Below are 14,962 nucleotides of genomic sequence, written 5' to 3'. Positions count from 1 at the left end.
GTACTTACTGCAGCGACAAAATGATATCGCCAAGCTGGTCGAAACTACCTTTTTGCTACGTTCCTTCGCAACAAAAGTAGAGCTTTACCCATTTCAGCAAAGCCTACAGCCTACAACCCCTGAAAGCAAAGTTATGCTAAGACCATCATGTCTTCGTCGGTTTGGGCTGGCAGTCAATTAATCCCATGTAAAGATGAAAACCTAAACAAAACGAATCTTAAACATTCTCTAAACACTTTGGTGTAAAAACGTTCACCAAAGAGTCCCACCCGCAATCAGCCACTTGACCAGATTTGCTCGGATTCCAGTCCACCCCATATACAAACTCTGAATGTTGAGTAAAACTTTCCAACGGCTCGAACTGCACTTGGTAATCCCAAATCCTGGAAGTAAAATTCAAAATGATAACAAAAAAACTACTTTCGAAAATTAGGTAAGTTTCTTACCTTGTGCAGAAATCATATCCAGCTGAGACAAGAACACTTTCGAAATGAGGTGAGAAACGAATTCGCCGCACCGCAAACTCACACCCATATAATTCGAACACATTTCTCGTTAAATTTCGAAGATCCCAACCACGGATTAGACCATCTGAGCCACCTATATTTTGAGAACATGTGAAAGTTTAGTAGAATTCCATTTTGAAGCTTTACGCTTTATTTTCAATGATATGGAATGTCTAAAGCTTTTCCTTTTACCTGTGGCAAGCACGTTCGAATTAAATTGATTCCAGGTGCAAGTCAATGCTTCGCCATCGTGTGCTGCCACTTTCTGTAAAGGTTTAGACGATGATGCATCCCAAATTATTAAAGATCCATCAGCCCCTACACTGGAAAAAACATTTGAAATTGAATTAGAATAGTTCGCGGTAAAAACCACGTCACTATGCGCTGAAAAGGAAGAGATTAATTTGAGGTAAGTTGGATCCCAAGTTTTAATGGTTCGGTCCCAACTTCCAGTGAGTAGTTTGCTCCCTGATAAGGAATTGCCCCAGTCAACACTATAGATTTCGGCGCTGTGTGCAGGAATGTATGCAGTGGGGGATCCGGTTTCCAAACTGCGGAAATTCCAGAGTTGAAGGGATCCGTCGCCAGAGGAAGTTGCAACCACGTCTTCGGTGTTAGGTGACCATACCTGGAAATATGAACTTTTGTTAGACGCAGACACTACTGAAATATTCTTGATTATTCTAAAAGCGTTTTCCCGATTTTACCGAATTACCCAACACCGCAGAACAATGCGTAAACATACTGATTTCCACCAATATACATAGTACCTGCTCGAGAATTAGAAATAAAGAGTTTTGGCCAATTCTAATTTCTTATTATTTCTAATTTGCAAACGCTTTTGTTAATGACCAAAATAAAGTCCGTGATCATATTTCAAAAGAGTTTCATTAAGATTAGAACTTGCAGAAATCATTCATTTTAGCCTTTTGCCAGCTTTCTATCTTTTTTGGTGGAGGTGGAAATCTTAAAAAGACGCTGCTGCGCCAGGTTGCACCAGGGTGTGAGATTCTCACCCACCAAAAACACCCCCATTTCTCCGCCCATATTCCCGCGGGACTAAGGTGAAGTATTTCTTCGCAAGGAGGACTGTGGTTTATACTTGCACAACTGAGTCCCTCTTTCATTCGCGAATTTCGGACAGTGGAGCATAACACGCTCCGGATCCTCGAGCGTAGCCGCGCATTCGGAACGGTGTGAGGACTCATCCAATCCGAAACGAGGCAAGTACTACGTGTCCCCTAAGGAACTATGTTAGGTGGTAATTCAATTCTCCATGTTTGCGCTCGACCCATCTCTCAAAACACGGGACCTTTTTGGGAATTATCCTACCGTTGCTGCCATCTCCTTCCTAGTGCCCCACAGTTACTTCGGCCGGATTCATCCTCCTTCTCCGATGGAGACAGTGTGTCTCATTCGGTAGAAGATTCAAAGGAATCATCCTCGCAATGACACACACTGCCCCATTAGATACCATCCTATATGCATTGCACACCCTCAGCGCGATTGGCCGGTATGCCGAAATTACCTTCCCTGGTTCACTGGGTTATCCATACCATATCAAAGAAGTCTCTCCGAAAGGTAACTCTCGATTTTCCGAGCTAAGTAACGAAGGGCACCCAGTTTAGCCAGTGTGTCCTGAATCCAACCGCAGTAGGCCGAGTTTAAGGCATTCCTGACATTCAGTGTCACCACCTCGCAGCACTTATCAGCGGCCGATGCCTCCCGGGCAAGATCTACGACTGTCGCAATGGCATTGACTGTGAATCGCGATCTGGAAAACCCATACTGCCGCTCCGATACACCTCTCGCTAGCTCGACGAACAGAAGCAGCCTGTTTCAAACCAGCCTCTCCAAGATCTTCCCCATAGTGTCTAAAAGCCAAATAGGGCGATATGGAGAGGATCCACGAGGTGTTTTTTGGGGCGTCGGTAGCAGAACCAATCGCTGTCTTTTCCATTGCGCGGGAAACACTGCTTACACCATGCACGATTTAAATGTGCTTCTGAACCATGCGGCTGCCAACTTTAGGGATTTGTTCATACAACCCCAGAGCCTTATTATCTCCAATTCGCCTACAAATCTCCCCTAGTTCCTCCTGGATAACCCCGGGGATTGTGAAGACGTCCTGTTGCACCGTTGATTGAGGTCGACTTTCTTTCTGTTGTGGGAAAAGAATTGCGATTATTTTAAACAAGATTCGCGGGAACGTCACTTGGGGGATTTTCGTCCTCGAATCTTGTTCATTACAACCTTGTAAGCAGCGTCCCACTGGTTCGTATTTGTCTCAAGTAACAACTGCTTCTAGCAATTCCGCTTACTCTTCCGTATAAATTCGAAGATCGCGGTATTCCTTCTCCGACTGCCAATGTTCAGGCTTCCCGCTGGTATTTTGGCAAAAACTCCTCACTCGCAGCCACGATGCCCACAACAGCGCGAATTTATGGTTCCACCGGTAGTTTGGTTCGGTCGCGGCATTGTAGAGTCGCATACCTTAGTTACCGGTTGACATAATTGACTCACTTTTTCCAGCGTCATTTCTTTCGGGTCCTAACCTCCTTCTAAAACCGCCAGAAATATCTTTTCCTCGAAAGTTCCAATAGACCACCCAGCTATCCTGGTTTTTTGGTTCTGTTGCTCACTCGACTGTCACCCCTCCCTTTGCAGGTGTTGAGAAAGATGGCCTGGTGGTCACTGTGGGTGTAGTATTGACTCACCCTCCAGACCACCACTAACCAAACCCATAAAGCCCTCTCCCCAACAAGGTACTGAGGTAGGCTTAGCCCTCTGCCTCGAAAAGTTGGCACGCATCCAACTTTGGCTAGGATAATGTCCAGCTCCGCGAAGGTTTAAAGCAAGACTTAGCCCCTGGTGTTCGTTACTCGACGCCAAGCCGTCCAGCATCTCCTCATATTGCGCTAATGTTGCACTTGGAGGAGCATAACAGCTGTAGATGTGGACGCCGTTGACTTTTCTCCTTACAAAGCCGGCTCCTGGGAATGCTAGTTCCTTAAATGACTTGCCGTCCAGATGCCCATATCGCTGCGTTTCCCGATGAGTCGTTCATCCACGTAGCACTAACGTAATTTCGGTAAGGTTTACATATTATCGCCACGTCCCCATTCGACTTTCGAATGGTATGCGAGAGCAAGTATTGAGCTGCCTCACAACGGTTAAGGTTGATTTATATCAACCTCATTTAGCCCTACGGTTCAGTTCCTTCCTTTATGTCGGGCACCTGTCATCACTTGCAACATTCCGGTTGTCCACTTCCTTTTTCCCTTTGCACAAGACGCGTCGTGGACCTCCCGCGCAGTCTTTGATAAGATTCACACTTCCTACACCTTCTCGACCTATCATACTCACTAATACATGCTACGGCAAAGTGACCGAAATTGAGGCATCTGAAGCATCTCGAAGCATCTCTTGAGAGATACTTGCTCCCTAAATCGGCACACGACCCAACCTATTCTTACCTTGTCCACGGTAATCAGTCTAATCTCTGATTCCACCGGCAAGCTAATAATAGCGGCCTGTATACCTCCATATGCCTTCTTCATCCTTTTGATGACATTTTCTTCTATTTCGCTAAGGTTGAATTCTTCCCTCGAAGCACAGATATCTTCTCGTAATGTGACCTCGTCCAGCTCTTTGGACTCGATCACTATCTGTTGCTTTCGAGCTTTCACGTTAGCTTGCTCACTTAGCACCTTTTCCATCTGACCCTAAAAACTATCCACTGTCTTCTCCCTAGATTTGTTTAGCTCAAGCATCAGAAAGAGAAGAAGTAATCTTACTTCCGTGATTGCCAACCATTAAGAACGTCAGAAAACGACCTATGTACACTTCGGAGTCACCAAACTTGGTAAAAACTTCACGCTCAATCGGTAAGCAGAAATGCTTTCATAAGTTTCTCGTAGATAAAACACAGGCCAATTTATGAATTTACAATAATGCGGACCGGGAAACAAAGGAAATGATCGTTGTTAGCCGAGCGGTCCAATAAAAAGATCTTTATGATCAAATTGGAACTCGGTTCTGTATCGACTTGTCAGAAGCCATCACCATTGCATACAATATGTAGCACGGCACGATTCGCGGTATTCGAAATTTATTTCCCCTTAAGTCCTCACCCACTTCTTTCTCCTACTCTCTTAACGGACATTCCTTATCCTGTTTAAATTCCACTCAAGACCTCGGAGTCACTTTCGACAATAAGCTCCGCTTTGACACCCATTGCCTCGAAGTCACCAATCGAACAGCAAAATTGTTAGGCTTTATACTTCGCTCCTCCTCTGATTTTGACTATATCCAAACCTCCGTAGCTCTCTTCAATTCCCTCGTGAGGAATACCCTCGAGTACTGCTCCGTGATCTGGTCACCTTCCCGTAACTGTGATTGTCTTGCACTTGAAAATGTGCAGCGTAAATTCACCCGTTCTTTCTTCTTTAAGAAAAGCTTCCCTCGTGTGGACTACCCCTCCCGCCACCGCTTTCTGAACTTCCCCATCCTACAACAGCGTAAATCCTATCTGGATTTATGCACATTTTTTAAACTTTCCTCGGGACTGATAGACGTTAACGACATCGCCTGCCATCCTACGTCTTATAACACATGTAACGCAGACATTTTCAATATGCCCTTCCTCGAAGTCTATTTCCATTCCCCGACTTCTAGGCTTTGACGAAATTGCAATGCACAACAGCTTGCGCCGTTTAACTTCTCTACTTTGAGTAGTTTTAAGTATAAGATAAGATTATTGCTTTCTCCTCCTCCTGAGGACAATAATTAATTAGAGTTTACTCTGTTTGTTGTCCGTTAAATACATAAATATCATAGATACGAAGCACAAACTGTTTGGTTTCCAGAATTTAGGTGGGGACCAACTTTGGACTATAGCCAGGAATAGGAATAGGAGACAGGAAGAAATTACTCTATTCATCCATATTATTGAGACAGCATAGAGCACGTAAATAATTGTCCACCCAATTATTGATTAATTATTAACGCTTTTTCCGCATTTCTGTTTGTAGTTGGTATTTATCTTAAAAATTTAAAAGACCGGAGTCGTAAACCAACGACCTGTGTGTGCAGAATTCAACTGTTAAGAAGCATGTAGACAGTATTGGTCAATTTGCTGAAATTAAAAATCCGCAACTGTTCTCTAACAAACTTGATTTACCCTCGTTTCGCCAATAAAGTGATTCATCCATAAACCGCGAATTAACAACCGATAATCCATTTACTTACAACATCAAACAGGCCATCGTTCCACTGCACTTGTCCTATTTCGTGTAGGTCATCCTCTGCGAGCTCTAAAAGGTGAAGTGTGCCTGCACCACATAATCCATAATATTGACTGGAAGCCACGACCAAGATATCCGGATCAAAAGGTGAATATCGAACACTGTAGCCATGTCGGTTTGCAGTCGTGAAAGAAACCATTTTCCAAGAGTGTGCAAGACAATTCCGTAAACCAAATGCGTCAAAGGTGGGGTGTACTCGCCTAGAAAGAAAACATCCTTTTATATAACACAGTCAATAATCGGCTTTTACTTTTATTTAGAACCAAACCCATAAAACCAACCAAGAAAACAAGACATAATCGAATTAATTTGTCATATTCGATGTGTTAAATCCAAGTTCGGAAAAACTATCTTTTAGGGGAGGAAGAAAGTTCAGTCCCAGTTGTTGCCTTTGGAACATTCTCTCGGAAAAGGCCTGCACAGTAAATGAGAGCAAAGACCAAATTAACCTTTATTGCCACCGGCTTTGGGAAGATAACGACACTTTTCACTATATCAGCTAAATGGGAGCTCAGTAGAAGTCGGAAGATTGTCTGAAAGGCTTCCCTCCTGGACAGCCGCACTTAATCCGAAAATCGATCATGAAAAAAATTTCCTTCATTGTTTGAGTTCAATTGCTGTGACTACCCGCATGAATTGAAGGCATAGAAGTTCAGATTCAAGGGAAAAACTGTTATGATTTTGTATTTAGGGAAGTTATTATTGTCCATTATGAGCAACTACTTTTTAAATGAATTCCCAAGAAGGAGGGTTGGAAGTGTTATCTATTAATTAGAGGGAATAGAAATAATCGGAATAATTACGATTAACTTTTTACTATGTCCTGTTGCCATTTTCGTTGCGGGATGAGCTTCATTGCTTCAACTAGTGTCGTTTTCAAGAATCATTCAGCCATGGAGGAATTGCTTTTCTGTGAAAAGGATGGACGGATGGAGAAAAACCGTGCTAAAGTTAACTTCTCCAGCATGGGACTATTCATTTGCGACTACGAGCAGCTTAGGAAGTGCAGAAAGGTCTTCATCATAACAACATTAAATCCTATTGACTAGTAGCTCTCCCGAATGGAGTAGAACCACTGAATTTTACTTTTGTCAGCAGAATTATTCCAGGCACCTTTCACCTTATTTTGAAATCCTACAAATTGAATCCGCTTCCGGGAGATAACAACGGCCTTGCGGATGGTAATTTGTGAGTATACTTTGTACCATCAACACCTTAAGAATTATGAATTATGAATTCAGCAATATTTATACCATGGCTTCGTCTGCTATTTAGTGATTTCACCAATGCTTGGAAGACAACGTTAGCACCTCCCAATACTGGTCTGGTCCAGTTGTGGGAATGACTTTTATTAGCGTTGCGTTGGGCGGTCAGAGGGTAGTATAGGTCCCAGGGCGAAACGAGGGTTGGTACCCACGATGCAGCGCAAACCTGGGAAACGTCTGCTGAACCAACACCTACAGCTCTACTACCAAACTCTATCTCCACGTAGACGTGGTGACCTCTGGGAGCGCCTTCTTAACGAAAATCTGCAGACGGAGAAGGATGAAGGCGTGTCTCCTGCGCCTAAAAACGGAACAAATTGTACCAACTGGTCCTCCAGGTTGGAGGTTGGGTAGGGCTGGCAACCCTACAAGGAACGTGGTCTCCATGTACAGAGATGGAGCTGCCAAGCAGCTAGCCGATACCCTGTCCCAATATAGGGCTGATGTAGCAGCGATACTAGAGATACTTTGGACAGGGACCGGTCAATACACGAGATATTATTGTGACCATCCAGAAAATCATGTGCACGGAGTAGGTTTGTTAGTCAGCCAAAAAAATGAAACCTGCTGCTATCGGCTTTGAAAACATAAGTGAACGGCTATGCACTCTGCGCTTGCAAGACCAATTTAGAAATATAAGCCTCATTAACGTTCACCCCTCTACAGAGGAGAGTGTAGAGTCGGAGAAGAATACCCTCTACTAGGCAATAGAATGAACCCTCGAAGCCTGCTCCAGGTATCATACTTGGGGATTTTAACAGCCAAGTAGAGACGGAACCCGTATTCAGGCGATACGTTGGCTCCCATAGCTTACATCAAAATACAAATGATAACGGACTGCGGATTATTCAATTAGTAGTGTTACACGAAATGGTTGTTGGAAGTACCTGGTTTGCGCAGAAAGCGTTCTACAAACATACTTGGGCCTCTCCAGACGAGACCACTTTCAACCAGATTGAGCACGCGCTGATCGAACGCCGCTACCTCTCTACCTTGATGAATGTAAAAACATATAGGGGGACCAATATTGACTCGGTTAACTATTTCGTTGGTATAGTGCTCCGGGCTCGAATAACAAAATCAGAATTTTCTCTGACAACCAGATCAGAGTTAACACTACAGCCATCCACAGAACAGCCCCCCGCAACACCTATAATTTAGTGCCGAAAATCACAACCGATAACAGCTATGACGATGAAATCCGCGCACGGTTGTTGGCAGCCAACAGAATCTATTTCAGAATCCTCCGAAGAATTTTTGGTCCCCTACATGAGGATGGACGATTGCATGGTCTGCATAACGACGAAATCTATGAGCGATACCATGACCTTCAAGTAGTGGATAAAATCCGGGTCAATAAGTTACGGTGGGCGGATCCGGGTCAATAAGTTACGGTGGGCGGGTCACTTAATCCATATGGATGACGATGATCCAGCCCGGAAAGTCTATAAGGATACCATCTATGGTAGAGAAGGAAGACGGGGCAGACCCTGCCTGAGATGGAGGGATGGCGTAGGCAAGGACGCCAAACAGCTTTTAGGGATATCAAATTGGTGGACCTCGGCGCAAATCCGGGATGTCTGGAGTTCCTTATTAAGGCAGGCCTAGACCGGATACCGGTTGTTGCGCCGTTGATGATGATGATGATGATGATAATTAGGTAAAATCTGGCATCTGCCGAGATTATGATAACTCGGAAATAATAATCATTGGTGCAACAATCCAGATTGGATCAGGGCCTTGAAGTGTGTTAGAGCACTTCATTCAAGACCGTAATAGTTCTCTACAGCACACTGTAGGTGCCAATGTGGTTAGCATTGCGCTCGCCCGAGATTATTACCCTGATTTGACTCAGGTACTGGTTCACAACTGAGTCGACAGGTATCCGACGTCAAATACAAATTACAAATTTCACTGCCGGCAGTGATATTCGAACCTTCCGTATGACAGTCTAGCCCTCTAACCACGCAGCTATCCGGACACTGACCACCATATTTTGAAAATGCTGCGAAAATTTGATCAATACATAATGAGAATCTTATACCTTCTTGTTTCAGCGCCAATACCCTTCGAACAGTTTGCAGTCATGCTGTTGAAACTGATGGATGGATCTTGTATGATGACATCAATCTACCAAACTACAATAGTGAACATCATGAACAGCTTAAGATGAAACTTCTCTTGGCAGTAAGTATACATGTCAAATTTTGTCTCAAATCGGTGGGTGCACACCGCAAAATGTCTTTGTTAAACTGTGCCACCGACGACATTAGTGGCGCAGGTAACACTGCTCCTTCTTCAGCAATATGTGGGAGGGTGCGAGGCTAACCGTGAAAATGTTGGCAGCTACTATTTAACAAAGGTTAAAGGTGTGAAGCAGAATGACGTTGAGGTCTACAATAATTATTTGTCTAGAACAATCTCAACATCATCAGTTGAATGCTGCTAAATAATAGATCGACAAAAAGAGCTTATATGCCGCATGCAAAAGGGTTCGGAAAAATGACTATCATATTACCCCCCAGAGGAGATACAGTCCAGGATAGCAAATTCCACTGGCTGTGATTTTTGGGAGGGCATAGCCTGAAAGTGTAGGCCAGCATCTGAATGAAGTTCCGGAATTGGCAGCGGTCCCTTACTCGACGCACAACAACAAGATCAGTGCGACAACTACTAAGGGAGAAGTAATGTGGGCAGTGGAAGATAGAACACCAGAGGATAATATCATTGTTAGAACGTTCCCAATTTCCTGGCGACTAGAGCCGCGCAGGTGTTCAAAGAAGAGTTTATTCACAAAATTTAATCCTATTATAGAACATATACATCGTTTCAGGGGAAGTAATTTTTTAGAATCAAGCGAGAATTAACAAAAGACTCGACTCCATCGAAAATTTGTTGAAATTTTATGAAAACGGAAAAGCCTTGCACACGTTCGAACGTGACGGGAGTTTCGCGAACAAAATTCTTCTTATAAGTGTAGGTGTTAGTGCCGTGTATGGGATATAGTACATTGGTGTGGACCCAGGTGATTGTAAATACATTGCTGCGGGTCACAACACTACATATTGCACAGTTGTTTATAGGTTCCCATATTCCAGCGGGAACCAAAGGCAGAGCTTCCTTAAAAATTTATTTCGGATTAATGTTATTGGATCTTGGAGAAAGATGCTTTTGTCTATGGGAAGCTTAGTAAAGACACGGCAATAGATCCAAGTTTGCTCTCCTAGGAAATGAGGAGGAATTAAGTATACGCATCAAAATCATTATTTTCTGCTGGGATAAGATGAAGAAATACACACAAGAAAACCATCCCTCCGGCATCGACACACTGAAGGGTGCACAATGAGATTAAGTGCCCTTTTGCGCTGAAGTTGTTCCTCCTGTGTATAACTTTCTTTGGGTGGTATATAGTAGTAACCGGATGGTGAATATCCGGGGATGTAGAATCATCTTTACTTTTCGCAACGAAGAGAATTAAGTGCCACGTTCTCCAAACGGAAGTAGAAAAGAATAGTATCTATCTAATTTTTGGTTTAATTTTTTAGCAATTGCGATCACTGAAGAGAAACCACTTATACAAAACTCTTGAGCTTGCTGCCATGAATAGATTTAGTTGCTCCTTTAGTAATTTTGAATATTCCTTGGTGGAAAGAATGATTCATGCCCAATTAAAGGAAAGAACTTTTGAATACCTAAATCTTAAAGACTATCAACAAGAGAAAACCTAATTAGAGCGTTCTTTAGCAGTCGCAATAGCAATAATTGTAATCTTGGAATACTTTGGACGCAAGAAATATTCTACTCCCTCGCGATATTAGATGTCCTTCAATATTTGGTTAGTTTGATCTTACCCTTTTCTCTATGGAACGAAATATATATTGAACTGAAATTGTAAATGACTATGATATGAGCAAGCCGCAGGAAATCACACCATTCGAATCTGTTAGGGACAATCAATCGGCATTATCAAAACCAAACTGCAACAATTGTTTCTAGCCAATTATTATAGGGTTGGCATCAGTTACTGCTGAAATTGGGATAACTCAACGAGACGGTCCTGATATGTGCACCAGGGCACACTGGTAATATGGCCTCTGGCAAACTAGCTGGCCAGAGATCTCACTCCGAACTAGAGCCGATTTTTAGTGTTAAGCTATCAGCTGTCTTCTCTGACAAAAAGATAACGCAAAGACTGACGCTGACAAATGCTGAAATTTAAACACATGCCGGCAAGCAAGGCTGCTTACTAGAGCGCAATTTATTCGTCCCTTAAAAAAACATAAGTAACCTAATCGTAATTTTAAAGGGCGCTGTTCCCTAAACTGCCTGTTGAAGAAAATTAGGGTGGTATTCTTAGTTTTATGTAGCCAATATGGACATGATAGCCCTGATACCATAGACTAAAATACTTTGAAAAGATTTTCTCTACCAAGAAATTTGCGCCATTGGAAGAGGTCCTTAAATTTGCAAAAGCAGACAGAAGACAACAGTGGAATGGACCTAATATTATAAGGCCTACATAACTCGAGTTGTGGTTCCTCCTTCTCCTCAGCCTAACCTAACCTAACCTAATGATTAAGCGTATTACCACCGATGATAATATTTCATTCAATTTCGTATCAGCAAAAGAAACTTACCCTATCCTCTATGAAAAATAGTGTTTCATTGTTGCATCACGGTTTATCGAGCAAATTGAAGATACCCAAAGCATTTATTCGAGTATTATTTAAATAAATATAGAACCACACCATTGTTGCCCTGATAGTACCTCAATGAAGGAACGCGTCACCTTAATCCCATTAGAACTTCTATGAGCGTAAGGCGTTAGAAAATGCAGAAAGTAGACGAATGGAAATCCTACAAGTGCATTTTCCACAAAAGGTATAAAAACTCGACAACTCCTCAATTTAGCACACTTCTGATATTTCAGTTGTGGAACGAACTTTAAAATATTTTTTCCGAAATCAAACATATAAATTAAGTTAATTATTACAATTAAGTGTTAAATTAGTGCTTCTTTGGTTCTAATCTAAACACCCAAAATGGTTGTGTCTGTGAAAGTTTTTAAAAAGACTACTCCAAATGGAAAAGTTACGTTCTACCTGGGACGCAGGGATTTCATAGATCACTTGGATTATTGTGACCCGATCGATGGCGTTGTCGTCGTGGATAAGGACTACTTGAAGGAACGTCGCGTCTTCGGACAATTGATTACCACCTACCGATATGGACGCGAAGAAGATGAAGTTATGGGAGTTAAATTTTCCAAGGAACTCATCCTCTGCAAAGAGCAGATTGTTCCTTTGGTTAATCAGAATATGGAAATGACTCCACTCCAGGAGAAATTGGTCAAAAAATTGGGACCCAATGCATTTCCATTCACCTTCCAATTCCCACAAGGTGCTCCTAGCTCAGTCACTTTGCAAGCTGGCGAAGATGACTCAGGCAAACCTCTCGGTGTTGAATACACCATCCGCGCTTATGTCGGTACCAATGAAGATGACCGCCAGCATAAGCGCAGTCAAGTCAGCTTGACCATTAAGAAACTACAGTATGCTCCAGCATCTCGTGGTCGACGTCTTCCAAGTTCATTAGTTAGCAAGGGATTCACCTTCTCGCAAGGCAAGATCAATTTGGAAGTAACATTAGATCGAGAAATTTATTATCATGGGGAGAAAGTTGCGGCTACAATTCAGATTACCAACAACTCAAGGAAGGCCGTGAAGAATATCAAATGCTATGTCGTTCAACATTGCGAAGTTACTATGGTCAACGCTCAATTCAGTAAACATGTTGCTTCTCTGGAAACTCGTGAAGGTTGTCCAATTACACCTGGAGCTAATCTGACCAAGACTTTCTATCTGGTTCCATTAGCATCCAGTAACAAAGATCGACGAGGTTTGTATTTGGTTTTATTCGATTAGTAGAACTAGTCCTGAATTTTGATTGAGTTATGGGGACTGCTTCAGAATATTTACTAAAATTTCGGTGGAAAGTATTGTTCGAAATTTAAAAAATGATTTGATATAGGTATTGCTTTGGATGGACACTTGAAGGATGAGGATGTGAACCTGGCCTCCTCCACTTTGGTCGCTGAAGGAAAGTCAACCGCTGACGCTATGGGTATTGTGATCTCCTATTCCGTTCGTGTTAAAGTCAACTGCGGAACACTTGGCGGTGAATTGGTTACAGATGTACCATTCAAGCTGATGACTCCAGCACCAGGTAATTTTCGCTCTAATTATGGAAAACTATTTCCAAATCACGAATGAATATTTGAAGGCATAAAAATGCTGACTGGTCACCACTCTATGCACTACACTGACCTTAACCTTAATCAAATAATCACTTTTTCGTTATAAAAACACTCCCAACGCCAATATAAACCACTCCTTATTTTTTCAGGAACAATCGAAAAGGCCAGAGTTAATGCAATGAAGAAAATGAAATCCATCGAGGCTCATCGTTATGAAAACTCTCACTACGCCGACGATGATGATAACATTGTTTTCGAAGACTTTGCTAAGATGAGGATGAGCGCAGCGACTGACTAAATATGGAAGGAACCACTCATAAGGAGATAATTAACCTCACGAAAATGAATAATGCATTATAAAGAATCTCTACGAAATTATTAAACTGCAAAGATATAATTTTATCGGCTTCAATGGACCAAGAAGCAAATATAGGAAAAATAATACGAAATAACCTCTACTCTATGGATTGACTGTTAACGTTATCTACTAAAGATTTTATTTAAATGTTAATGAAACACAAGTGCATATCTGTTAAGCAATCTGAGGAAACTGCAAAGATTGAATAAAAGAAATTTTCAATATATTTACTATACGACGGTTAAATGGTTTTCGTTTTTCATTTCAAGTTATTAACCTGGACAGACAAGGAAGAAGCCAAGATACTGGATTTGATGAATGAGTAATTAATTGGCGTACATTTTAGTCAAATTATCGGAAGTTGGACTCAGTCCTCAATAACATAAGTGTTAATTACGTAATTGCTTTCACTAAAAATCTTAAAAATAATATACACACCTTACACGTAAAACTTTCAAGACTAATTCGTAGACACTTTTCTTCTGTAATTAAGATTATTCTAAAGATTTCCAAAAATGATTTTAACCAAATTTCAAGCTTTATCACAAATTCCCAACGGTGTTGAAACCAAAACAGTCAGGAAGTGACTGAGAACTTCTCATAAGGAAACCCTTAAATCTTCTTTTCTACCTGTTTTTGGCCACGTACATAGATATCAAGGTACATGACCTCACAGAAGGGTGCAATAACGAAGGGTTTGGAATCCTAGCCAACCCTCGTTGAAGGGAGGTTCTTCGATAGTAAATAAAATACATTCACGCCGGGGAAGGATCTGAAAGCCGTTGTACGCATTTATACGTATATGTGTTATTTCTTGGAGGGAAGCAATGTACATTTATGTAAATTGAGAGACATATTGGTCAATAAGAATATGGAACTTCTCAAATTTACTATTTTGCATACGAGTGGTCTGAATAGCATGAACGTTGCAATATCCAGTATATTCTTAACAAAAGCCTTTTGAATGTTTAACGGTTCAAGAAGACTCATTGAGATATGAAAATAATATGTATTACCTTTCAACGGTCATAAGATGTTTCACTTGGTTTTTTTATCTCGATCCTTATATCTTTGAAGTTTTTCAGATGACCGTTATTTTCCTATATTGAAATAATTCGAATAACGTGATTTTGGTGGTCGGATCATTATAAATATTTTCGGCAACTCATTTCAGTTAGCAATGCCACTTGCAAATTAGATCATTGAACCAGTTGAGAATCAAAAGATGAATATTTTAGGCATTATACTCATCCTCCCTTTATTTATTCAGG

The 14,962-nt window shown here is 41.7% G+C and overlaps 2 protein-coding genes across 2 annotated transcripts; one reads left to right on the top strand and one right to left on the bottom strand.

Moving 5' to 3' along the window:
* Window positions 1-217: 217 nt before the first annotated feature.
* Window positions 218-14,522, bottom strand: LOC119649657 (peroxisomal targeting signal 2 receptor). The gene is made up of 5 exons (XM_038051913.1): window positions 14,130-14,522; window positions 5,757-6,012; window positions 699-1,134; window positions 447-600; window positions 218-383 (listed from the first exon to the last, which is right to left on the bottom strand). The coding sequence occupies exons 2-5, from the start codon at window positions 5,949-5,951 to the stop codon at window positions 218-220; spliced, it is 951 nt and encodes a 316-aa protein (XP_037907841.1). The 5' UTR covers window positions 5,952-6,012; window positions 14,130-14,522.
* Window positions 11,984-13,937, top strand: LOC119649656 (phosrestin-1). The gene is made up of 3 exons (XM_038051911.1): window positions 11,984-12,975; window positions 13,108-13,302; window positions 13,483-13,937. The coding sequence occupies exons 1-3, from the start codon at window positions 12,120-12,122 to the stop codon at window positions 13,629-13,631; spliced, it is 1,200 nt and encodes a 399-aa protein (XP_037907839.1). The 5' UTR covers window positions 11,984-12,119; the 3' UTR covers window positions 13,632-13,937.
* Window positions 14,523-14,962: the final 440 nt, after the last annotated feature.

Source organism: Hermetia illucens, chromosome 2 (genome assembly GCF_905115235.1).
Source record: "Hermetia illucens chromosome 2, iHerIll2.2.curated.20191125, whole genome shotgun sequence".
NCBI classification, from domain to species: Eukaryota; Metazoa; Arthropoda; class Insecta; order Diptera; family Stratiomyidae; genus Hermetia; species Hermetia illucens.
The sequence above is the reverse complement of the archived record's forward strand: the minus strand, read 5'-3'. Positions and strand labels throughout refer to the sequence as shown.

Excerpts from the sequence above, each read along its gene's own strand:
- LOC119649657 (XM_038051913.1), bottom strand. The coding sequence starts at position 5,951 with ATGGTTTCTTTCACGACTGCAAACCGACATGGCTACAGTGTTCGATAT. Across the intron at positions 1,135-5,756 it reads ACGATGGCCTGTTTGATGTT|GTATGGTCACCTAACACCGA; the intron begins GTAAGTAAATGG and ends TCATATTTCCAG. Across the intron at positions 384-446 it reads GGATATGATTTCTGCACAAG|GATTTGGGATTACCAAGTGC; the intron begins GTAAGAAACTTA and ends TTTTACTTCCAG.
- LOC119649656 (XM_038051911.1), top strand. The coding sequence starts at position 12,120 with ATGGTTGTGTCTGTGAAAGTTTTTAAAAAGACTACTCCAAATGGAAAA. Across the intron at positions 12,976-13,107 it reads CAGTAACAAAGATCGACGAG|GTATTGCTTTGGATGGACAC; the intron begins GTTTGTATTTGG and ends GATTTGATATAG. Across the intron at positions 13,303-13,482 it reads GCTGATGACTCCAGCACCAG|GAACAATCGAAAAGGCCAGA; the intron begins GTAATTTTCGCT and ends TTATTTTTTCAG.